At 38.4% G+C, this 27,474-nt stretch overlaps 1 protein-coding gene and 1 long non-coding RNA gene across 7 annotated transcripts in view; one reads left to right on the forward strand and one right to left on the reverse strand.

Annotated features, from left to right (window-relative positions):
• The window catches only part of anks1b (ankyrin repeat and sterile alpha motif domain containing 1B), a 230,817-nt gene extending 228,580 nt beyond the window's left edge, over positions 1-2,237 (forward strand). For all 6 annotated transcript variants that reach the window (XM_040141493.1, XM_040141449.1, XM_040141456.1 and 3 more), the window contains 2 exons: positions 785-876; positions 2,014-2,237. In XM_040141493.1, the coding sequence (XP_039997427.1) occupies positions 785-876; positions 2,014-2,062 (141 nt within the window). In that variant the 3' untranslated portion in view covers positions 2,063-2,237. The remainder of the gene's footprint in view (positions 1-784; positions 877-2,013) is intronic.
• Positions 508-26,093, reverse strand: LOC120797654. The gene is made up of 3 exons (XR_005708560.1): positions 25,546-26,093; positions 3,908-3,997; positions 508-1,013 (listed from the first exon to the last, which is right to left on the reverse strand). It is a non-coding gene; the product is annotated as an uncharacterized LOC120797654 (long non-coding RNA).
• Between the last annotated feature and the right edge of the window lie 1,381 nt (positions 26,094-27,474).

Below are 27,474 nucleotides of genomic sequence, written 5' to 3' on the forward strand. Positions count from 1 at the left end.
ATTAAATAAAACAAATTGGAATATGAAGTATGCAACGACGACAAATTTAGTATTCTACTGTCAAAACTGCAGTACTCACAATCAAGTCTCCCCTCCCTGCAAATCATCTGAAAATAAACCTATAGATTGGAGGAAAAGCACCCTCGGCAACTGAACCCAGCTCCTTGATTGGTGGCCGTGGGGTTCTTTTTGGGAGCAATGTATTTTTGGCTTGTTTCTCAGTTTTTAAGCCACAATAGCTTCACAGTGGGAGCAACAGACAGTCCCCTGTTCTTTGAACTTGGAACTGCTAGGATGTACAGAGAGGGATTGCTGCATGTACAGGACCAGCAGAATCTTGTATTTGGAAATGTACTCATATGTCAAATTAAAAGGAAGTTCTTTGAAATGTAAGACTGAGCTTCTGTTCTGCTTCCTCATCTGTGTCTCATCCCCCTCTCACATCGGCGATATTTTTCATTACATTACAGTGTAAGCAGCACATCCTCCACTCTTTTGTTCCACCATATCACTCAGTTTTCACTGACTTTATTAACATGAAATTGTGTATGAAAATTGCCCCTAAAGTGTGCAAAATGTTGATTTTCAAAACCAGGAAACAGTCGTTGGCATTCAAAATATGTCATGATGAACTGTTTGGTACAAAACCAATACAATAAGTTTTTTCAAAATATGAATAAGCAGCTGAAATTAATCTGTCTCTTTGCCCCACTTCTCTCTCTGCTTCTTGTTTTCTTTCTTTTGTTTCGACTTTCCCCTCCTCCTCCATCTCTTCCTATGTCAGATGGAGCAGCCGTCCATGGACCAGAAGGGCCACGCCAACGTACCATGGATTGTGGAGCCGGGTCAGGAGGCCAAGAGAGGAGTCAACACCAAGTACGAGACCACTATTTTCTAACATACACCCGCCTTGTCCACTCCTGTGTGTGTGTGCCTTTCAGAGGTTCCCCCGTACCGGGGCCCCGCCCCGGAGTTGGGCTCGAGCGACGCACGCCGCCGCGTCTCCTCACTGGCTGAAAAATAGAAAACAATACATCCCGCCCCGCCCCCGTTAGCCGAGCCTGTACACTGCATGGTGACGTTTGGCGCTGCGCTGTCTCTTCTTCTCTCTTTCGTTTCTGCTCTCCCCCTCTTTGGCCCAGGCCCCATCCTACTGCCTGCAGGGCTGGCGCATGACCTTTGAACCCAGGGCTGTGGTGCACTTCTGTCTCCACCTGTAGGGGGAACGGTCAGTTCCGCTTTTCCACTTCCTGTTTGTCAGTCAGTCAGCGGTCAACCAGTTGGTTGCTCTGCTTTTTGTTTTTAATTCCTTTTTATGGGTGTAACCGTTTGACTTCATCTCTCTCCTTTTTTATCCTCCAACTGCCTCCATCCCTCGCTTTTCTCTACATTTCAGTCCCTCTGTCCAACTGCCCCTGACAACTTGAATGAAATTTGAAACCAGAATACTGCTAAGAGCTGTAACAGTGTTTTAGCTGTCTGTTGAGCCCAGCGTGGGAGCTGACAATATCGAGGGAGGTTGTCTAAACATGACAACTGGAGGAAAGTTCAGACTTTTTAAACATTTTTTAAATCAAGGAGGAGGTGATGTAGCGCAGTCTAACTTTGACTCAAACTGGTTCATCCAGCAGGCTACTAGAATGTATTTCAACTTTTTGATTCTTTATATAAGATTATTTTTTTGAAAATATTAGCAAACTTGTGAATTTCTTTGACAAACAACTTTAAACTTGACCTGTGACACAGGAAGATGTCGGTGACTTTTTTTTTTTTCGCTTTTATAGCACCTGTTGCCAGCACGTGTGTGTATATGTTCAGAATTCTTTTAACCACATGGATTTTTCCTTGGCCATAAACCTAATTTTATTTGGGGGAAGAAAATATTGTATGTAAAAGGTTTAGCATGTGGCTTGTGAGACGCATGGTGGCCATTTTGGATTTGCTGAGCAGGGGGGCCGGTGGAGAGGCGGGGTGTGAGGGCTCTCTCGATAAGTGATGTCATCTCATTTGCAGGGCAATGCCGGACGCTCATGTCTATTACTGTGGAGTGCAAAGAATGTAGCCAGCCCTAAACACGGACCTTGTCACACATACAATGCAAAAAGGACTACAAAGGACCACAAACACGGATGCCACTCCACAGTGTTTAAGGTTGACTACAAAAATTCTAACATCATTCATCCACATGATGCTTGACACAGTAAACATTGGACCATTAGACACACACACACACACACTAACAGACAACGGTCTGCTATGAATGTACACTTATTTGAAAGCAGCCTCAACTTTCTGCAACAAAAGCAGGATCTGTTTTATGCAGCCAGCTGGCGGGCATGACCTTTGAACTTTTGGGAGGTTACAGGGCATCTGTAAGTAACAGACAATGGGCTCACTAAAGGTACCAGTGGGCATGGGTTTGCGTAAATCTGGCTGGCTCTTTTTGTCTTTTTATTTTCTTTTAAGTCAGAAAATAAGAGATATATGCACAAGCGTGTAAATGTGATTGGACTAGCTGCAACACGCTTAAGCTGCAACAGGTGTGTCATCATAACGGATGATGAACCTATGTGAACAAAACTGCATCTGATGTTTAAAAAAAGTATTCTATTCGTATTGCCCGACATTTTAATGTTTAATATGAGAGTATTATATTACCATGATGATTATGATTATTCTTGTGCAATTCTTGTCTACTGTTGTCTTAATGTTACATTATTTTTCTATGATATGCTGAGATGAAAACCTTGGGCTTGAGAACGATGGCCATCCTTTAAAAAAAAAAAAAAAAATCTCACACTAGATGATCGTACTTGTGGACAGAGAGTGAATGTTGCAGGTGACTAGCTAACTCTTGTCAGGTCAACCCTCCATCATTTCTCATGGGGCTCTACTCTTATCTAGCAGATGTACTATTTTAAACGCAGTATTACTGTATTATTTGGATGAGACATTATCCAATTATAAAATGTACATAGATATTTTGTCAACTCATTGTTCATACATGTAATGTAATGTAAAAGAGAAAAGAATAAAGGATTTGCAGTACATGGCACTGGAAACAAGGTACCAAAATAAAGGTTGGAAATGAAAACAAAAAACAAGTGGTAGATTGTAGAGATTGTATTTTGAGTGAAAAGCTGAAATGGGTTATTTGGTGACATCACTGCTGACCAACTAATGTACATAGGCTTGGGCTTCCAGCACACTGATTTTTGTAATTTTGGCCATTATTTATATCCTTGTAAAGCACATGGAATAAAATATGACTTGTACAACCATTATTTATCCTTGAGATAATGTTGTCATAAGTTCTCTTTTCTCATCCACCACAGAAAAATGTCTTTTACACTGCAGTTATGATAAAAGTGGGCCAGAAAACAACGATTGACAAATTGTTAATTAGAGGTAAAACCAAAAGTGAGCACCAGAAATGTTGGTACTAATCAAAGTTGGACCAGAAAGTCTGTCATGATTTTTACAATGGACAGTTGGGTTAATAATGTCACCGTGAGAATTTTTTTTTTTTTTTTCAAATAGTCTGATTGCTGGTGCTTCTGCAGACATTGCAGACATCCCATATCTCAGCAATTAACTTGGTTTGTGCAATCATATTGCTGGCAGAATAGCAAAACCTAATGTTTTTAGTTACCGCGATATCTTTTAGAGATTGATTTTAACAACACGTCAAACGTATCCACGGTTTTGTTTACTAGTACGTGCAGATCTCGGCGTCAAACTAAACAGGAACATGCATTTGCAATGTGTAACATATAGATAATTCCACAAAATCTATTGACATCCCAGGTCAACTACAAGTCAAAAAAATAATGATTGCAATCCAAGCCATGTCAAACCAACCTTACATACAATAAAGGTACATAAGACAATATAGAGTGTTACATACCTCATGTTATATATGGCACCTGGCTGTGATGGCAGTGACTCCAAAGCTCACCCTCCCTTGCTGCCCCAAATCCAGCTCCTTGGACAACACCTTAACATTGAGAGAGACAGGAGGGTTTTTTTTTCTTCCGCACGCTTCAAATCAAAAAAATCTAACATTAAAAAATTGTTTGTATACTCATTGATTAAATAAGATGTTTTAGGATTTGACTCTTGAGGCTAAGGATTTCTTTCTGGACCAAGGAGAAAGCAATACATTTTCTCACACATTTTCTTAGGATTCAGCCTGTTTGAATTCAGTAACCTACTGATTTATTAGATTCACCGATTATTCTCCTTCAATTGTAATTGTTTTTGCCGTGCGGGAAGTTCCCTCACATCGGACCCTTGTGGGTGATTCACACCTTCAGGTTGTGAGAGTCATTAGTATCGCAAAATGAAAGTGTAAAGTGTCGTGAAACCACAAGAGAAGAGCTGTTGAGATGGTATTGAAAGAGGCTGAGAATTGGATTCACATTCCCATCTCCACTCTGTTTGGGGAACTTCGTTTAAGGTTACTTTTATTATTCTTTAAAAACCACCTATGCTCTCTGTCCAAAATGTTCACACTGCTTCTATCAGAAGTTTCCATTTCTCTATAGGTTCATATAGACAGCTGAATCTGGATTTAAGTAGTTAGTTATTGCCCAGTAAAGCAGTATTAAGTCTTCAGAGTGGACATGTTTGTGCTTTAGCATGCAATCACACCAAAAAAGGTGGTGAAACTTTGTGACGCAGTGGCTACCACTGGTTGCGGCATTTTGGATATGCATAGGAAAACTTTACAGATGTTGCTTCCAAATCAGCAGAGCAAGGTAATACAAAATTGAATGGTGCGATACAGCGAATATGAAAATTAGAGGCCATTGATTAATATTCTCTCTCATTTCTCATATGAGTTTTATTGATGAAAAAATGCCAGTAGTGATGTTGAGTATTTATAAAAATAAAAATCTATAAATAGCCTACACTACATATATAATAAATCAAAATACATGAAACTGCTTAGAACTAACTACAAGTGGTGATCAGATGAGTTGTATAACCTCTTCAAGTTTATATAGCAAGTACGATTTGTGACTTACTACTTATAGACTTTACAGTTTAGACAGCTCAGGACTACATCGACTCTGACAGAGGTCGCCACCAGGTCAGCAGTTTGCTGCCTTCTCATTTGGTCAATCAGCTACCGTCACTGAACTCCAGACAACCCGACTGATACTTGTGGTAACGATAAACCTGGCTATAGTGTAGCCAGTTTCCATGGTGACCAAATCCCCACACAGTTTGACCCATAAGCCTTTATGTAATGTTGAAAATGCACAAACATACATTGACACTGCCATTATAAATAGACAGCAAAACATCACATCACAGTGGCCATTTACTGACCGAAGGGACTTTGATGTGCTACTGTACAAGTGCCCCCAATTTGAAATCTGAATAAGCCACAAACTTTGCCAATTTTGTGCAGAGATCAACTGTCTAAAACAAGCAAAACTCAATGTGTTCCCTCATTAGCCTCACTTCTCAGCTGATTGAGCATGTTTCACTTGTATTTTGCCAAGCACTGAACGGGAGACTTCAGGCCAAATATTAAGGTTTTTATCATTTATCTAACAAGAGGACCAACCTGGCAACACACTTAGCATGTCTTCTTAGATGCCACTTTCACCACTTTCCTTTCCACTTTCTTTCCTTTATGCTTTGTAAAATCGGACACTAAATTAATGAAAGGTACAGCACAAGTTTACATGTACACAAATGCATCAATGAAATATTAAAAGGAGTTTAAACTTCAGATGAAAGCTCACATATGAACATTTAATCAGTCATTAACAAACATGAGCAAACTGAATAGGACTGTCTATGCAATAAAGAAAACTATCAAACAAAGCTTAACAATGCAGGATTTAATTAAACAAACTGGCAGGGCTTGGGAGCTGGAGCCCCTCTGGCTGTTCGCACCATATGGCCTGCCTGGATTTGACTGACAGAATTTCCAGCCAAAAAATAAACCCAAGCATGTTCACTGTTACAATTTTAAAAGGATCTAGACAGAGTTAAGTGCATCTCAGATCAACAGGGGCTGCTACAGTAATTTTTTTTAAATATCAAATCATGTTTCAAATTTGTATTTCAATTTCACCTATATTAGTTTATTATGATGTACACTGCTAATCTTTGCCATAGAGGCAGGGTAGGGTTCTGATAACCGGTTCTGTTTGGATCACATTCCTGGTTAGCAAAATACCCAGAATTACAGATGTTAATTAATCTCTTATCGAAGCTTTCAATGTCCTCTCATTCTTTCTAAGCAAAGAGCACTATGCAAAACATTCAGGTAATGTTACAGGCTCGTTTTTGCTTGTCGTTTTTCCTGGTTAATATGACAAACATCACTGAAAATATTATGTCAGCTGAAGCAAATTCCTACCAATTCCATAAAGGCTAAAACTAAACTTGACTTTGCTGCAACTAGAGCCAAATCAATTAGTCAATTGAAACATTACTCAAACGATTAATTCATTATCATCATCAGCTTCTCTAATGCAGGGATTTCTTGTTTTTCTCTGTTTTGTATCATCATACACTGAATATGTTTGAATTTTAGACTGTTAATCAAACTAAAGACATTTGAAACTAACCCTTAGAGTCTGGAAAAACGTGAGGGCATCTTCTGACATTTTATTGACCAAATAACTGATCGATTAATAGAGAAAACAGTTGGTAGATTAATTGATAATGAAAACGATTTTTTTTATATTTGATGAATCTTCTGATTATTTTCTTAAACCAGAAGACAGTGAAAAATTCCCATCAAAAATTCTCAAAGCCTTAGGGGATGTCATCAGATCTCTGGTTTTGTCTGACTAACCATTTAAAGTGCAGGTATATTCAATTTACTATCGTGTTAAAACAAGGAAAAGTGGCAAAATCTCAGTATTGAGAGGCTGAATGAGTCAAATATTTGCCTCCATCTGTTTGCTTCTCTCCTATTCTCTGCTCACATATACAGTATTTTAATACAGCGAAATTCCCAATAACACTGTTCTCATTTACACGTTTTTCTGTGTCTGTTGTCAGACAACGGAACAAATATGAAATAGTGACAGCCCATTAAGACTACATGTTAAAAAGCAGTCACTTCTTAGCCATTTCCAAGCTGCTGCTCTGCACCGCTAAAATCCTGATTTTATAACTACGACGTCGTCTGACAAAATTACCATACGCATCAGTTACAGACAACGGCTTTCCTGTGATTTCAGCTATATTTTACCTGTAAAATGATCACTCAGAGAGAAAGTTAGAAGCTCATTCAAGTCTGTGTCAGCTGCCATGCGGTCAATTGAATGAGAGGCATAGAGAGGTTTTCCCTACAGAGGGAAAGCCCGTTTTGCGGAACAATACTGGTGACTCTCTTCTATGGAAAGTAGCTAAGGTTTGTACAAAAAGTCGCTAGATTTTTCCCTTGGTGCTTTTGTAAAGAAAAGTCACTAAAGGGGTCTGAAAGGTCAGTAAATGTAGCGACAAAGGCGCTAAGTTGGCAACACTGCCAACGACCACGATGACGCTATAGAAACTGTTTGCACCAATTCATTTTGAAGGAGCAGCGGCCATTGGCGAAACTCCAGCACTCAGCCAGCTGACCAATGGTGTAACGTCAGCACTCAGTAAGGTGGCACCTGACAAATGTTGTAACATTATCATGCATGCACTCATTCAGTCAGTCAGCCACTTATAAAACTGAATAAAAACAATATATCAAATGTGTGTGGTAGTAAGGATAAGCGCCTGTGGTTGAGTGTATATTAAACTACAGTGGTCTGACATTTACAGTGAGCTGAACAGCTGAAAGGCTGAACAAGCATTTGTCATGAGCTATAAAACCACCAAATGAAAGGGCTCAAAATCTGTTTGCAGGTTAGACATTTAAAATCTGCAGCCAATAGAAGCGACCAGTGGGCTTTTTCCTGAGATCGGAAGAGAAAGGACCTGGGCTACAAATTGGTGCATTCTGTTGAAAACTGACAAAACATTTTATTTTTTGTATAGAGCAGACCACTGCGGGATCAGAGTGGGAGGTAATTCAAGACATTATTTCTGGGAGATTAGACCACAAGTGAATAGCGGTCCAGTGGCTGCTGTATTTAGGCTTCCAAAAGCTCAAACAGCTCGATTTTATTTCTAGTGCTGGCAGAGGTGGCAGCGCAGAACTTAACAAAACACAGAGAGGGACAATGAGGAGAGAATAATGAAGGAAGACAGGAATACATGGAGAAATGCTGCATATTTTCTGCAACGTGAAAAGAAAATAACTGATAATGGCAAGGTGATAGTTTGTTAACAGCAACTAATTGCTTAGATTTACTGTTTGTAATGAGAGTGTAAGACAGGAAGAGTATGTGCTTTGTTTCACCGTCTGTGTCAGACTGCAGCAGAGGGCCAGAGTTCCAGATGGTGTGTACTGCCCACAGCTACCGGCTAAATGAGATGTCTATGTAAAAAACTGCTCATGTAATAATAATAATTACAATAATAATATCTGGCATTCATTCAATAGAGGCAGCTTCAGCCAGAGGGCTACTAACTAATGAACTGGTTTGGGGCAAAAAAAAAAAGTGTACACACCTAAATCCGCAGTTCTATGCCTCTAATACATATAGAGGGCCAAGAAATGGGAGGAGGATCTGCAATGAAAAACTGTTTTACATAAAGACAATTTGCTGCATTTTGTAAATGACTGGCTGAACAACAAAACACTTTTTTTGCACCTGGCAGATGTGATGCAATAGCACTCACATTATCATAATGTACTGAAAGACTCCAACATGGAAACTGACTGGCTGGAAAGTGGGTGATAGAGGAATAAACTGCCTCTCCATAAGACTTGAACAAAAGGTAAGCTAACCCACCCACGCACACACACACACACACACACGCACACACGCACACGCACACACGCACACGCACACACACACACACACGCCCTGCTGGGCCTGGATTGCGATGTGCAACCTGATAAAGCTGGACACAGTGAGGAGAGTTGGTGAAAAAATAAAAGGCTCTTTCTCTCTGTTATAGACACAAACAATTGAGCATACACATTCACAGTAGACTCTGGCAGATTTTATCAGTCGGGTAAAAAGAAACAACTTGGACAAAACAATCCTGCACTATCCTCTAAAAGAAAAACACTCAGACTGTTACTGCCTCTGTTTTCAACCGTAGTGAAAAATATATTTCCATTACTGTGCAATCGCGAGGCCAATATTAGCTTATTGCAGATAGATTGGTATCAGTGTAAATGTTGGCTGATAATTAACTGGAAATTGCAATACCGAAAGACCAAACTAGGTCTGAGGTAATTAAGAAACAGTGTGACATTCGTATAGTTTCCCCACCAGCAAGCACTGATAATTTGATTATTACACTTTAAAATGTCCTGTTCATCTTATTCACAGGTCCTTAAAAAAAAAAAAAAACAACAACAACAATCTAAGAGATACATATTAAAATTGACTGTTACCTCTGCCAGGAGATAATGTAATCACCCGTGTCTGTTTGTTGGTTTGTTGGTTTGTTGGTCTATTTGTCAACAGGATTATGCAGAAAGTACTGAACCAATTTGAACTAAACTTGGCGTAGGGCCATGGGCCAGGGAAGAACCCATTAAATTTCGGGGCAGATCGAGATCATTTACTATGAATTTGATTTTTTTTCTTCTGATGTCTGATGTATGTTATTTGACAGTTGCCTTGGAAGAGGTCACTGTCTACTGAGGACATTTTCTAGTTTATGCTATGTGTTTGTTGTTTATATGTGAAAGGATTTTTGAAGCCAATACTGATTTTGGTATTTGGGAGTTTTTGGGAGTAAAAAAATACAGTAACGATTATATAATATATTATATAATGTTACTGTATTTTTTTAAAAACTCCCAAATACCAAAATCAGTATTGGCTTCAAAAATCCTTTCATATAAACGTCATAAACAAATTGCAACTGAACTTTTCCTCAATTAAAAAAAAACTGCAAACTTTGATACTGTTGGTAAGTCACAATTCTTGACAACGTACTAACAACCCAATCCCAACACAGAAATGAAACTCTCTCTTACTAATCAAATGGCAGTCCTTTAGGAATGGAAACCCTACTTGCCAAAATTGACACCAAGTCAAAGAATTGTCGATGTGGGTGCATTTTGTTTAAAAAAACAACTTTCCAAACAGCAGTTTGCATATCACAACCAACATGGCATATCATTTAAAAACGGTTGGCTAACTTGTTTTCGTGAGGATGCTCCGTGTGTGTGTCTATATATATAATATAATATATATAATATAATATAATATAATATATATATATATATTATATATATATATATTATATATATAATATAATATATATATATATAATATATATATATATATATAATATATATATATATATATATATATATATATATATATATATAATATATATATATATATATATATATATATATATATATATATATATATATATATATATATGGGCAGGTGCACGCTGGTCGGCTTAGAGTCTTATCATTTCAGTATAAAATAATTAGGTTAAAATTATTTTTAAAAACATTAGCAAATAATAGCTTTTTATGTTTATTCCTAATTCATTTAGGCTAATAGGGCTACCATTTAAGGTTAGATTTAGTTAATCTAGAAATAAAATGCAGATTTTTTTTCTCCACAACCAATCGATTGGTTGAAGAGTGGGAACGATTTTAGTCAACCAAGATTTTCTTTGATTGTCTATAGCCCTACAGACTATTGTTTTGGCATCAAAAGTCAGATAGTTAAACAGGAGAGGTGAGCACTTCCTCTGAGGAAACTTTTTTGTGTCGGCACAGAAAACAGCTCAACACTCATAGTAACCTTAAACATAAAGATCTGCTTTGGATAAACAAGGTAACGACATCGATGGTGTGGCAGTACGATGGATGACGTATCCTTTAACTGAGCCAACAAAAACAGGAAATACCACAAAATAACTTAATCATCTGAAGCATCACCATGTAATAAAGCACTGACACCTCACCAGTAACTCGTCCCATCCCTTGGAACAAACAGCAAGGTTCAGAGACACAGCAACAAATCGTACGATTACTATGTTACATTAGGCCGCGGTGAAAATGAAGGTGTTAATTGATGATCATAACTGACACAAGATACAAGTCCCCTGGCTGTAAACATTTTCCAACGCGCAATTAATAAGGATTCAGACAGACAGGTTTGAAGATTTTTGCTTATTCTTATTTTATGTATTTATTTAAATAGATATTCACACAATTCTTAGTAAGTTTTCAGGGTCTGAATCTACTTCTAGGGAATTTTAAGTTTAAGGGAATCTTTAAGCTCAACAAAAATAGGGATTTCATATAATTTGTGACCCCTCACTTCAACCCAACAAACTCCAGGAAATGCCCCAGTCCCCCTCTGCATTGACTACAACTGTGGCTACAGCTACATGACTCTGAAGGTTTACATAACAACCAGCGCTTCTGGCCTGCATTCAAGCCAAGGAGAATTGGTCAAAATAGAGTTGGAATCTGGCCTGAGGTTGGTTCTGGTGGAAACAGAAAATCGTCTCAGATGTGCATCAAGTTTGTATTCACTGAATTTGAACATTTGTATAGAAAGCCTGCATTAAATAGAATTTAAATCTGTGTTTGTTTGCCTGGGTCTGCTTAGAGTGGCAAATGGGCAGAGGATAAGCATGTAGGTTAAGTGCTACAGCAAAATGAGATTTGACAGCACTGAAGAAAGCTCAGAAGTATTTTACATAACAACAATTTGCTACATTCTTTGCAGCTTAATGCAGAGCACAAATGTTTCATGTAAGGTAGGTGGTGTTATGGCATGTGGGAGAGCTGCATGTCGATCTACCCTGGAGAACACAAAAACTACAACTGGCATGACAGTGATAAGAGCTGACGGGCTCTCGCTAGCCGTCCTGGCCGGCATATCTGAGCTGCATTTGACGTCTGCTCCCAAAGCTAAAGCTGAGATGACGCTGTGAGCTCATAGAAAGACGTCTTCCAGCAGTCAACAAAAATGACGGCGGTGAAGCCGAGTTGTCACATAAAGCAGCTTATGTCACCTTTCCAGTACACAGAATCAGGAAGGCAGAGATCACAAACCTATCTTTTACGCAAAGAAGAATTAAGAAACACAGGAGATCAGGTGTTAATACCAAAGGAAGAGGAGTAGAAGCTTAAGCTGCAAAAGGAAAGATTTTTTATATATTTATTTAAAAAAAACAAATAAAAACCCCACATATTTTTAGGGTTAATTACAAAGTGAAGCTGAAACAGAGAAGATGATTCTACTAGTAGTACTATCCAGTTGTTTGTTTAGTTGTTTTACCCTGAATTGAAATGCCCAAAACAGAAACGGTTGTTCAAGAGGTAATGAAACAACATAGCTCCATCTAAAACCACAAAACATCTAAATCTACACTAGAAAGATAATAAGCGTTTTATTCTTTTAAACCAAAAATTCAAACTATTCCTTTATGACAAAAATCAAATCAAGCAGGAGTTCATTGGTTCTTGACATAAAATCATTAAAAACACCACCTACCCTTTTTTATGCTAAAATGGAATGATTGCCTTAAGCCCTCACTGAGTTGCTTGACTGTAGGGTTAGTACAGGTAATCAGTTGCTGATTACACCATTAACCAGTACAATCTCTATCCAGAGCTCAGACAGGCCACACAGTCAGCTGACCACAGCAGTAGCTATTATTTATTCAAACTCACTGGCACATTAAGGCGCTCTATTTAAGGAGCATCCGTCTTGTGCAAGCTTCGTTGAATGGACATAGCTGTTCGGCCATATTAAGCCATCTGATGTCATAAATGGTTAAAGCTCATGACATGAGTGAGAAACTATCACTGACTTTCATCTCATCTCAATCCTCCAAGTCAAAACCTGTACGATGTCTAGTTTCTGTGTTCATGTGGCTGTTTTCTGTGAAGCTACGAATGAACAAATAAGCAGATAAATTGCACAAACGCACAAACACAGAAGCTTCCTGAGGCTAGAAAGACTACAAGCCCACACGGCTCATCAGCCTGCTCCAGTCACTCTGCTCCAGATCTGTCTGTCTTTATTTGAGCTCAGCAGCAGCAGCACTAATTGTTTGGGACAACCAATGTTTATCGCTAAATGGTGCAAGAGCGCTGGCACAAGTTAATACAATAATGGCTTCCTGACAAAAACATTTTAAAATTACTCAGTTTGTTACTTGGTCAAACGGAAAGTTCATGGAGACACCCTTAAGGGCCACTATGTTGCTTTTTGTAATGGTTATATAAAGTGAATTATTTGGGATGTTTAATGAAGTACCTTATTGATACCAACCAAAATGTGTCCACAGCACCAAATACTGAAAAGAGTCCAGTTCTGAAAACCGGGATGTCTGGACAGATTTGTAAAGGTGTCGACTTGTTTTTTTATTTTTATTTTTTTAAATCAGAAAGCTCCTGATTTATATCTAACTTTTGCCAGTTTTTGACTATTATATTTAGACAAAAACCTTGTAGAGTTGCTTGTGTACAGACCACATTTTAAAATTTAAAAACATTGGTTTTTTATGTATTTGTTTGTATTTGTTATGTAAAATGAGAGGAATTTGCAGGTATGTTTATGTTCCTCAAAATAAAGTTTTGAAAAAGTATTGTTTTTGTGTCGGTGCTGAAACTCAGGTATTGTATCAGCATTAATATTAAAAAAAAATTTTAAATGATACCAAGGCCTAGATGTGAATGATAATAGACAAAATACCTTCCAGTCACTTATATGGTCTCATATAAAATACAATAACTACTGTAAAAAAGATCCCTAAATAAATATAGTCAACTCAACAGGAAGAACAAAAGCAACAGCAACACTCCACAGTACCGTAAAAACAAGCTTTTGTGCAGTGTTGTGACCTGCAGAGAGGCTCTAAAGGCCCACAGTATGTCATGAAATTGAAGACAAGAGTGCAAATCTGCCCCACTACAATAGAACCTCAGACAGCAGTTCCCCCAAAGCTAGACAAACAAGACTCTGGTCTGCAACATCTCCCACAGACACTAAAAATGTGGAAAGGTCTTAACTGCAATGTGTTGCTACTTTCATAAGAAATCACCTTGAAAGCTGCCAGTGTGCCCATAGTCAGTGGAGTCACTCCACTTACACTTCCCTTATGGCACCAATGATAGAGGCTTGGCTGTATTGATTCTAGCCTTCTAAATAATTGGAAATAAATGTCCCACGAGAAAGTAATGGACCATATGAGATTTATTCCAGACTGAAAAATCAACCATTTGTACAAGCTAAGTCCTTGTCATCATGAGTGACTGCACATAAAGAAAATAATTTTAACCCTTAAATGCATATCTAGGGTATTTAAGATCCAGGACTATAGTACAACCCGCTTAATTAAGTCATTGTATTAAATTAAGACAACTCCCTTGTATTCCTTAAAATATTTGTTTTAACTATTCTCTGTTGCCAAATGGTCAAAACTGTTGAAAAACAGTGTTTTTCTAATTTTTTTCCTCAAAAATTTTAGGTTTTAATTTTTTTTTTTTTTTTAAATGCATGCCGGTAGCAGTAAATGTGTTTTCCTGTTAGGCCTTATTTTGTGTCGCTGATACTACAAATTAAATGCTGAGGAAAGGATGAAGAAGTAAGGCTGGATTGCAATAGCCGGTTCCTGTACCCGTTCCAACACTAATGAATCTGTAAGCTAATCTTTTCTCTCTCCTCTCTCAATATTTTGAGCTCATTAACCTCATTCTTCAGAATCAGGACTTACATTATCTGGATCAAGTAGTTTGTGAATAATCGGGCATAAAAGTCGGTGTGTTATAGTTGTTACTTCAGTGTATCAGAACAACACTTCATATCTGCTGCTGCTAAACAATCAAGATCATTTAGAAGCAGAACTGCAGTTCGTGTATGACAATGCAAGCTCAGAGGACACAAGCGCGACTTCAGAAGAGCACTGAATGCAGTGAGCACAGTCATGCTGAAATGACCACAAGACAGCGACTGCTGGTTGTGATTACTGTGCTGACTCATTTGTACTTGGTAAGTGCCAGTTACAATAACCTGCATGTGCCACAACAGCCCATGTGTTACCATGAAATATAAAATATACAAGGCTATGCTGAAAGACATCAATCAAAATTTTTGCCACATTAAATTATTGGGGAAAAAATTATTGGCAATGTTTTAAATATTAATATGTTCTGAAATAAATATGAATCTCAAACTGTGTTACATAAGTAAGGTGTGTTTAAAGATCTAAGGGATGTAGGAATGTGCAGCAAAACACATGCATTTCAAGGTTAAGTGTTTAGATTTTTTCTTCTAAATGCATGAATAGCATTTTGGAATGAAACTCTTCATATTTGTTGCGTTTTGATGGATTCATGATTTAACCTGTCACTTGCTCGTTCTGCAGTTTCTCCTAATAATGACTTTAGAGACTTAAAGATCATCTGATTTTAGAAATGAGATGTTTTTATCCATCCCCCGAGAGCTCTTTATATAACTATGATGAAAAACTTAAAAAGCTAGGATTTTATATTAAAGTGTAGTTTTGTTCAGCTCTCCCTAAGATTACACACATGCTGTAAAACATTTGGAAATGCATCTTGGGACATTATAATCTGATCAGTACACAATATGCATAACCCAGCCATAATGCTGGTAAGATAAAACTGACTGTCACTCCACTGAGCCCTAAAGAGGCTTTTAAAACAGCTGCTGAACGTCCGGTGGCATGCACTTTCCCTGCTGCAATGAATCTTGTTCACGAGCACAAAACCAGATTAAAGCTTGAAGCTCTGTCTGGAGTAGTTTGTGTGTGTATATGTGCATTTAGGGTTTATCTATTGGGAGCAGCACCTTGTTTCATCCTAAAAAACTGCTGCTGTGAAGGTTTCGATGATCCCAGCCTTATATTTCCTTAACACATCTGAGGTGAAATGCATTTGGTGCCGTATTGTAGTTGGATGACTGACAGTGACTGTGTGATTAAAGGGGCAGCAGGGATACAATGGGGACAAATGAGTTGTCTATCAAGACAGTTTGATTGCGTCAAAAGTGTGTGATTTTCAATGTATGATAGCAGGGTGGTCAAGTGCTGGAGAAATTGTTTTGTAAGCAGAAGCGTTCCCTGCAAAACAGCAAGTGTTTGTAAACACATCATCAACAGGCTGGTTGAAGTGCCAGCCAGATTTTTTTGGTCATTGTTTCATGATCTCATTGTATGTTGTCAAAACACTTCAATACATTTTTTATCTCAACTCTAAATTCTGCCAGAATGTCTTTCTTGGGATCATGGAATAATTATCTTGTGAACAAAATACAGCTTGAAACGTCAAGACCACACAGGGCTAAACAAGGACCAAATCATTAAACAAACAAAAAAAACCAAACAAAACAAAAAAACTGCTCCATAAAGCTACTAGAGGTCAAAAACCCAACAGGGAACCTTTTACTACTACACTAGAATTATGAGAAAACACTAATCTTCATCGCCTCTGCCCAGGTACACTGAAGTAGGGCTGCAACTAATGATCATATCAATTAATCTGCCAATTATTTTCTAAATTAATGTAACCAATACATTTTTCTTTTAATCAATTACTAATACATCTTGTAACAGACTCAGCTCTACACTACAGTCAAACGCTCCTGCAGAGAAGCCGCCCCACACTAAACTCCAACAACACCCTACATATGAAGCGTTACCTGTAAGGCTCACACTTTAGTACTTTTACTGGCATCTAACATTGCTATCTGTGATATAAAAAAAACATTAGCTTTGCAGACAGATATAAGGAAATTAAAAAAAATAGGAAATAAAGTGTGTGTATGCCCTATGATGACAATAATAATAATTCTGTTAAATCTTATTATCTTTTTGTATTATGTTTGCAAGTTGAAACACATCTGCAACTTGGAATCACAGTATTTCCACTCTGCACTGTTTTTATTTAATTAGAGTCTTAATTGAATGCCTCAAGAAAAATTGCATTACAAGTTTATAATTACCCCAGCCTTGAAAAATATATTACGGGCCAATACATGAGCCTGAATGTTACAACATTTATATATTTTTGGATAGTGAGATGGACATGATCTATTTAATTCATTGATGCCGTCCAGCTGGACGGATGAAGAAGAGGTAAGCCATCTCCCCCTCTTCCACCTCCCTTCTTCCTGTGGCGTGTCAGTGTAGGTGCTCCCGGTCTGACTGGGTGAGCTACAGGCCAAGGTGAGGCACAGGTGACCATAGCATCTCCTCCTCATGGGCCTACTTCCATTTTAATTTCACTTACACTATTCACTCTCACATCCTAACTAATTCCCATAGCAATAACTAGTGATTTTTTTGCAATTTCTCAGTCCTGCCCCGTGCGACTTAGCCACGGCTGTGTTTCATACATCAGCCCAAACCATCTGGGCAGACGGATGAGGGAAGGTGAAGCAGCGAAGGAGAAATGGGAAACGGCCCAACATGGAGCGAGTTCTGGCATTCAGCCTTCTGGCTCAACGAGGGAAAGGAATAAAGGTGGCACACAGCTGAGCCAACAGCTGACAGGAACAGGAACCAATGTTTGGCCAAGGTCAGGAAAAAAGGCACGCACGCGCATGCGCACGCACGCACACACATAGTGTGAGGTTGAGGATGTAACAGCAAAACATGGTCAAAAGACAAAGGGGAATGATAATGTGGTGACCCACTTCTCAAGGGGTGTCAGAGATCTAATGGTCAAAGAGCAGAAGGACAAGTGTGTGTGTGTGTGTGTGTGTGTGTGTCAAGTTGGGTGTAAGGGCTGGCAAGTGAGAGAGCTCTGTAATCAGTGTAGCTGCTATTGTTGACGGCCGTCACAAGGCCTGATAGCAGGTAGAGATCACACACGGATATGAACACACACACACACACTCCGTAGATAAGGCCTTTTTCAGTTGCCTGGTTCATTCAGTTTCCTCTTTTGCCAAACTTAGCAACTGCTCCTTTAATGTGTGCCTTATTCTTATGTGGGCCAATAAATAGAATTAGGACTGAAAAGTTTAGTTGTAGAACCCAATTTATAAATCTGCCAGGCAGATATATTGGCTGATATTAGCTTACCACAGATATTTCTGCATTGGCCGATAAGTGAAAGAAATTGCAGTACAGAAATGCCAAAGATTTGTATGCAGTAATAGCAGAAATGTTTTCTCCCCCTAGACAGCACTGATAACTTATTGCTTTTTCAACTGTGATATTTTCCACTATTTGTACATATGCTGTTAACAATTCTTCAATAACGGAATTGAAGAAATTTAAGAAAAATGTTTGAGTTTATGTGAAAAAATGAATAATACACATTATATTTCTATTAGGGCTAGATTAGTTAACTGACAAAAGTAACCTGCATCTATTTTCATAAATCAAATTATTGTTTTTTAAGTAAAAAACATATCCACTACTTCCACCTTCTAAAATTGAAGGATTTAAAGCCCTTTTTTGTCATATATGATAATGAATTGAAGATCTTGGCATTTTGGATTGTTGGTTGATTAAAACAAGGAGATTTATAGGGATGTTTCCCTGGGCTGTCAGATATTATGGGAGCTGTCACTATTTACTGACATTTCATGGACAAAACAATTAATCAAGAGAATAACTGGCAGACTAATCAATTATGAAGACAACTGTTAGTTGCAGGCCTAATTGGGAGCATATTTTTTTAAATAATAAATTTTTTTTTAATTAATAAATAGGTCAGTTGACCGAAAATGTATCTATATGGATCAAACAATTCTGACAATGGATTAATGGTTATAGCAATTGATCAAGCAAAAATTCCAATCATTCACTGTTTTACCTTATCAATGTGAGGATTTGATGCTTTTGTCTATTTTATATAATTGTAACCTGACTGTCTTTGAAGTTGGGACTGTTGCTCGGACAAAACAAGCTGTATTTTTCTCATTACTTAATTTTTCCATTATTGTATATTCTACTTATAGTCAGCAAATCCCACTAAAAGACCAAAAAACAATAAACTGATCCTACTAACTGTACTGTACTGTTCTGTAACAACTACTGTCTCTGTCACATAAGCCTGATCTATAGCCTTTTCCCTCTGTGCCATACAGCTCCACTGATGTCCAAAAACGATTGAAAAAATACCACAACGTTGCACTGGGTGACATGTTCCTTCATTATGGTCAACATGGGCATTATATTTTCTTTTCATTTTTTTTTATTATTCAATTCCACACATACCATCATGCTGCTGTAAGAAAAAAAAAAAAATATATATATATATATATATATTAATCCGCAGTTGAGAATACCACACGCAGACAATCACACATACACTTCCATCCTCCGAACATAATCTGACACTCAGATGTGCCTCACAAGTCTCTCTGAATACATGTAACTGTATTTAGCCTCGCCGTCCCTCACTTTTTCAAAGTGTGCATGTGTGTGGCCATGTGTTTGGGTGGCTAGCCAAAAATCTGCATGCACAATTGCACATTGCATAGCCACCAGCTTGAAAAATAGCAAAGTGAAAAATTAATGAGAGGTAAGAGGGAGAACAGAGAAAAAGAGCAGAGAGAATGAAAACAAAATGAAAGACTTAGACAGCAGACAGAGAGCCGGAGGGTAGATTAGTTCTTATGAAACAGAACCTTTTAAAATCTCCTTGGAGTCCACGTGCAACTGCAAACTTCTGACTTGGAAACTATAAAGGTTTAAATATCAGCCTCGATTAAGCCTACACTTCTTAACAGACACTGCAGCTTAATCAGGCTAATTAGCCTTGTAGGCCTCCGAACTTGACATTTAAACGACTTTTTAAAGCAAATTCTGTTATCTAGGGTACAATTTGTGATCTAAATGTCTAAAATAAATTCATGATTTTGTCTCTTGCAATGACTTGGTTTTTGCTTTTTTCCATCACAAAAAATTGTCACCATTAAATCAACACTGAGAAGAAAATTCATGAAATCCGAATCGAAAAATGAATATGAAAACAGAGGACGCCAATCATAAGTACAGCAGCAGAATATTTTTCAACTCCTGAAACATTAAAGGCAGACAATATTCAGGAGTTCAAAGGACAAAGCCTCAGCTCCTTTTTACTCCCGGTCACGCCACAGTGAATTCGCACTTCCAGTATGACAGACATCAGAGACTGCAGAAAGAAAATCCTGTAGCCAAGAGAGGAAGGTGGTGTCAGTAGTGTGTAGACACTCAGACAGCCAGATAGCTGTAATTACCCTAGCAGCAGAAAAAGATTAATTAAGCAGGAGAGAGCAGAATTAATGAGGTTAGTGCACACCTCAACAAGACATTAAAAACTTAACACCATTCCCATGGAGACTGCAAAGTGTGACACGTGGTGACAGAGATGCATACAAAAAGAAGAGGAAACAAACTGTGGAATCCAATATTTCTCTGTTTTTCATTTGGAAAAAGCCAAGTGAGAGATGTTTTTACACAGATATGCACTCAGAGGAATAGAAAGATTTTTTTTAAGCATACAGAGCCAAACGAATTGGCTGTTTCAGACCAAACCAGATATTTGAAACTAATCCCACCTTCAAGGGTATGGATATGTTTCATTTTCACTTGAAGGCAAAAAGATCGCAGCTAATTATCTGAACTTGGCAGAGCCATCCTTATAGGTGGGAAATGGGGAAAAGATGAGATCAGCAACAATTTAAAATGCTCATTCTTTCCTCACAAAAGGCCCACGGCTAACTGCATATTAAAATCAGACAACTAAGCTTTCTTTGCACTTATGCAAATTTGTGTAATTGTAGCTGGAACATGACTAAAACCTCCTCTAAATCATTTGTTCTTCATGCAGCGGACATCCTATCAACCACCTATGAAAGACAACACTAAATTTGACTCAACATATCCTGGAAATATCCAGTTCGGACCTAACCGAGAATATATAACCTGATAAACAGGCTGGTGCAGCAGAAAAACAGGCTGCCTTTGCATCACCCACTAAACTACAGTATATAAATAGAAAGTACTGAAGTCTGACAGACAGCTGACAACATTGCATTAGTATATCATTTGGCTGCTCCAAGTCTTGCACCATGATTGGACCAGTTCCCAAATCTGACAGGCAGCCATGACGCTCTGCTGTGCCCAGATTGTGAAAAATGGTTTAAAGTTTACTGTCAGAGGATAAATAGGTAATGTCGTCCTGGTTTGGCAAGATAACAAGACCTTTTGTTATGTGGCCTGGAGCAGACCATTATTCTAACTTTATATAAAGGGCAGATTTACCACTAGTATTCAAAGCTGGTCCTCAAGATGAAAAACAGGTGGTGAGGTCAAGACAGCCATAATTTACCAAGGGAAAATCTTGGTAAAGGTTGGAAGGGGTTTTTTGAGTGTCCTGATATTCAGACTGACCTGCTGTTTTTCTGACATTGCCTCGTTTTCTGCTGGGAATCCATTTTATTTTGCATCAACAGAGCGTGACATATTTGATTGGTCGGATGCCATTTTCAAATGACGCTGAGGCTTGCTGACGTTTGCAAGCTAGCTAACTTACAATGGCAAGAAAAAGTAATGTGTAAGTTATGTAAAGTTGTGTGGAAATTTGTCTTAAAATATGGTCATATCTTCATCTAAGTTACAATTTTGAACAAACATGTTCTTTTTAAATATTAACGCACAAATCATTGTATTTTTCTTGTCCTTACTGAATACATAAATGAAACCTTCACAGTGTAGGAAAAAGTATGTGAACCCCCTCGGCTAATCAACATAAGCTAACTGGAGTCAGGACTTATCTAAGCTGGAGTCCAAACAACAAAACCAGATCGCAGGTGTGGGGGTTACAGCTACTTTAATTTATAAAAAACACTCAAAACATTTTGAGTTTGGTTTTCACAAGAAGCATCTGCTGATGTGAACCATGCCTCGCAAAAAAGGGATCTCAAAAGACTTACCATCAAGAATTGTTGATTTACATAAAGCTGGAAGCTGGCTTACAAAGTCATCTTAAAGAGTTTGAGATAAATTTTATACAAATGGAGACGATTTAGTCCGGTGACTACTCTCCCTAGAAGTGGGCATCAAGCATCAAGCTAAGATGACTTCAGAGACACAACACAGAATACTCAATGAGGTAAAAAAAACAGGAAACAAAAAAAACAACCCCAGAGTAACAGCTGAAGGCTAACAGGAATTATTGGAGTTGGTTAACATCTTCCGATAATGAGTCTACCATAAACAAATCAATGTCCATGGTTGGGTGGAGTATTGCGTCCTTGGCAGGACAAAATGGAGGAAGCCGCTACTCTCCAAAAAACAAACAAACAAAACAAAAAAAAAAACACATCACTGCATGCCTTAAGTTTGCCAAAGAGCACCTTTATCACTCCACAATGCTACTTGGACAATGTTTTGAGGACTGATGAACAGAAGGTTGAATTGTGTGGGAAGAACACACAGCACTATGTAGGGCATAAAGAGGGCACTGCATACCAACATGAAAAAAAATCATCCCAATGGTGAGGTACGGTCGAGGGAGCGTCATGATTTCGGGCTGATTTGCTGCCTCTGGGCCTGGAAAGCTCACCATCAGAGGGGAAAATAAATTCCCAAGTTTAACAAGGTAGCTTGCAGGATACTGTGAGGGTGTTGCCCACCAGCTGAAGCTCAATGGCAGTTGGGCGATGAAGCAGGACAGTGACCCTTAACATCGAAGTAAATCAACTACAGAATGACTTCAAACAAAGAAAATCTGCCTATTGGAGTGGCCCAATAACCCAACGGAGATACTGTGGAACGATCTCAAGAGAGCCGTTCACACCAGACAAGAATAAGAATATGGCTGAGCTGAAGCAGTTCTGTAGGAAGAATGGCCTAAAATCCCTCGTGCCATTTCCACTGTATTAGATATCATCTTTGCCCTAGATATTTTCTCATATTTCTTGTGTTTTCTTTCAAGGAATGGGCATTTACCAGGAGGATGATTACATAACTGAAAGCTAGGAGCAGGATGAGAAACCAGAACATTAAATCGCTCAACAGAATTTAAGATGTGAGCTACACTTTAGACGTCTGAAACATCGGTGGAGGGCATTTTCCATGACAGCAAATCATTCTATCAAAAAGACTGTTGACTGAAAAGAACTTTGCCTCCTATTAGGGCTGAATACCTAATGGTTTTTAATATAAATATTACGATGTAAGAGTGTGCAATTTTCAAATCGCAAGAGCTGTGATTTTAATTGCATCTTACTTAAGAAACATTGCCTTAACAAATTGTAGCAAGTGAAAGTTTAAGCCAACGTCTGTTGATTTTTGTGCCATTATGACTGTTATCGCTGGTAAAGATACTCAGCTATAGTTAATTCTGTGAGTTGGCAAACAAACCATCATCATATCATTAGGTGTCATCAGTCAGATATCAGGTGTGACTGACCAGCAATTTGTCATTATAACCAGAACTTGCCAACTATACAGCTATATATATATACAGCTTATCAATAAATACAAATGCACTTTTGAAGTTCATGATTATGTATGAATATTATTGACTAATGCCAATTATACCAGTGATGTAATATCTTAATAATGTGAGTGAAGTGTTAGTGAATGTGAGTAAATTGATCCATTTTGATGGTACACTGGGCAAGTTGACTTTTTTCTTTGTAGAAGGACATCAACCACAACAACTGCATTGTTTTATCTTATTCTGCAAAAACAAAAATGGATACATTTGTGATTATGCTCTAAATAATCTTATCTGTTTTAAATATACTGCATGTAGACCACAAATACAGGTCAGTTGTTTAATTTATAGAAATGAATCGGAATTTAAATAACACACCACATACTGATCATTAAAATTGCAGTTAGCTACTTTCTTCAAATCGTTCAACACAAGCTCATGCAACAAACCCCAAATCCTCATAAACACTCCTACTACAAACTCTGATACTACACTTGCTTCAATAGGACATGGTAAGTACTGACAGTCAGGGCCATATCCCCTTGGCCCTCCACACCAGCTTGTCACCACACAGAAATCAAACCAATGAAGCACCGATGAGCCACTCTACAGCTTTATCAATCACTGCTATATCTCAGCCTTCACCCAGCACTACAACCTTACTCAAAGTCAACAGATGCATGTGACATGTGTTAAAAGAAGTACATCAGCTACGTTGCCTCAGTAAATGTGTACGCCTCATGTCTTCATAGCCTGCAGTACAGACCATCCTTCAAACTGTGTCTAAATCAGTGGAGTGATGTCAGTAAACAGTATGTAGGATATATACACACACACACACACACACACGCACACCCACATATATGGAATATGATCTGCATCTGTTGTCTCTAATTTCAAGAGGGAAGTCATATATTCTGCCATCATGTATTGCCGACAGTGTATGGCAATAACATCTATTCATCACTTGGAGGTCAGATGAATAAACATGTATAATTGATAATGCATAAAACTGAGGGGTTGTGCTAAGAGGCAAATATTTCAAGTGTTCCTTAAAACTGGACAAGGGGATGACTAACCTGGATTAACTGACTAAACTAGGTTTATTGATTAAGCAGAATTTTTCAAAAAATACAGATGTTTAGAAAAACTAAAACTAACTGATATCAGTGTGAACAATTTTAGTGTTAATATATAATATGTATATAATATCAATAATCAGCAACTGTTTTGATTATCCATTCATTATTGATAGTCCATTAATAAACAAATCAATTAGTCGAGAAAATAATCAAATTATTTCCTCGACGATATGACAGCTGATACTTAATTGATAATTAATTGTATAATTAAAATAATTTAGGCGCAGCACCAAGTGAGTGTAAGTAAAATTAAAATAGGTAAAATAAGGAAAATTAGCCTTTTACCCTTGACACAAAGAACAATTGCTCAATCATAAAATACCAATAAATAGAAACCATTCACTATTGCAGCAATGTCAACGGCTGCAAAATTGAATGGTTAGAGCACAGCTATAATGAGTGAGGAATATACACACATGCACAGAAATAAGCAAAGGTCTTTAATTTCCACTTCATCTGTGCGGTGTGTCTGTTTTCCTTTTTGTTTTTGTTTTTAATCGACAACAAATAAACAAAACCGAGGCCACAGAGGCCCCTGGAGATCTAACCTCTCAATGCTGGCACCCTATAAAGAATTCATGCATCTTCAATACAGGCAAAGCTTCAATCATGAGCACCTGCATCCATCAATGAAGGAGTTAATGAGTCAAATTAAAAATCAGCTGCGGAGGAACAATCAGTGGAGACGCAGCGAATTGCGCCGCTGCAGGCGCGCCACCGACTCACCGGCCATGGTGATGACTTGGTCCGGTAAAACATCAGAAAAAATCCGCTACTTCGCATCCAGATCCATCAATTAGCCCCACTTATCAAACCTGAATTACTGTAAGTTAACTGGCAGCCGCAAGTCCCGCCAGCCTCTCCACGTTAGCTTAGCCGTTAAAGCAGCAATAAAACGCTCAATAGCATAGCAAGCGGTCTTACCTTAAAGCAGGCGCTTATTCTTTGGCCTCCCTCTGTGCAGAGCCTTCACCATAGTGCAAAATCCCAGGGCACCGAGCAGATTTAATCCTTTCTCGATATAATAAAAGTACCAATACGTCTCGGTGTTAGTTCATTCTTTTAGGCCATGCATCCCAGTTTGGAAAAGGAGCACTCACTGTGTCGCTTACAGGTGTGCACAGGTGAGCTGACGTTTCTCTAGAGGCTGCTGTCACTTCAGATTGGTTAGCGTAGCTCAGTCAGCTAGCATCAACACACACTTCAGAATGGCGGACACTGTGTAGCTAACTTTCTTCCACTCCCGAGTTGTCCTCAAAATATGTGCGTCCACCAGCCTCCTCAGTAGTATTGTTGCAGTTCTCGGTTTTTTCATTAACTTCTTGTTCTTTTCCAAGATATGGAACAATTTTTTTTTTTTTTTTTAACCCGTTTTCGCCAACCTGGGTGGTTTAATCTGCCCGCCGCTAGAATTCAACCGGAACGGGCGGCTATGCCAACCGTGTCTGCGCAGCAGTGCCACCCTGTGGCGAGGAGAGGAAAAGCACGAGGACATGGCGCTCACTGGAAAACACATTTAATCTGCCAATATTCATTTTCTACATTAAAGGTTTTTTCCATTCATATAACTGCAGCCTCTCAGCTTTCACCCTCTACAGAGTGCTGCTTTTATTACGATAAAGGCCCGGGATTTTCCGGACACTTAGGTCATGACTCCCACAGAAAAAACTTGACCAGGCGCCAAAATTGAAGTCCCAAAATGCAATTTATTAAGTGTTTTTTTTTTTTTTTTTTAAACCCAAACATTTTATTGGTTGTAAATGGCACATAATTACTGCATTAATTACTACATTATAACGTTGTTCCAAATCGCCAGCTTTTCATGAGCCAAGATAAGCAGCCCTCAGTGGTAGCTACGGCCCTGATTAAGATAGACCATAGACTGTGTGGTAGCATCCCTTACCAAGAGAGATTAATTAATTAAGCACCAATTAATCAAACCAGACTCTTATCAGTCACCGCTTCCACTAAGCCATAACTAAACTGAGAACTGGATCTCTGCATTCCTCAAGTTTAATGAAAGCCAAATGACGGATGTGATGACAGGGAGGTGTTTGAGACGTAAATCAGCCACACGACCTCGTTAAATGCGGACGCCTCCTGTCATCGTGGATTGCAGTCCGCACTGTCCTCCACCGTGTGTGTAAATTAGCACGTGGGAGGCTACATACAGAGTGCGACAAACGCGACCCGTCGTGTCTGCAAGAGGAGCGTTACGCTGCGATTCGAATATGATATGATTAGGAGAATCTTGTCAAATACAGCAGAGTGGCAGCTGTCAAAACTGCCAAATGAGCTTGACTGGTACGGATGTTTTTCGATCTATTTCTGTCTGCTTCCCAAAATTCAAATTGTTGGCTCCTCTCTAATGGGTTAGATTGAGACGATTAACCTTGTGATCTGCAGATAGTCAAATTTAGAAAAACTAAACTGGAGAATGTTTTTTTTTTTTTCTTTTTTGCAGATATTTTTGTCAATTACTGTCAATAGCTCAGTGGTACAAACAGTGGAGCAAATTATGAAGATGAACACAGAGTACAAAGAATTCTAATCTTGCAGTCATTGAACCGTAACTAATGTTATATCCGATCCAGGTCTTCTTTTCAATCTGCTATACTGTAGAGAATAGCACAGTAACATACGTTAAAAAAAAACAATTTCTTTCGTTTTCATGTGTCATTACATAAAGCATCGGGACACCTAATTTTCAGTGTTTTCTGAAAATACTTCATACCCAAGTGCAAACAGCGCTGAAAATCTATTCTTTATTTTTTCAACAGGTTATTGAACCTCATTTGACTCGATTGTCCAGACAACAAGAATGACTCTCCGGGTGTGAATAAATGACTCTGG

Source organism: Xiphias gladius, chromosome 2 (assembly GCF_016859285.1).
Source record: "Xiphias gladius isolate SHS-SW01 ecotype Sanya breed wild chromosome 2, ASM1685928v1, whole genome shotgun sequence".
Lineage (NCBI taxonomy): Eukaryota > Metazoa > Chordata > Actinopteri > Istiophoriformes > Xiphiidae > Xiphias > Xiphias gladius.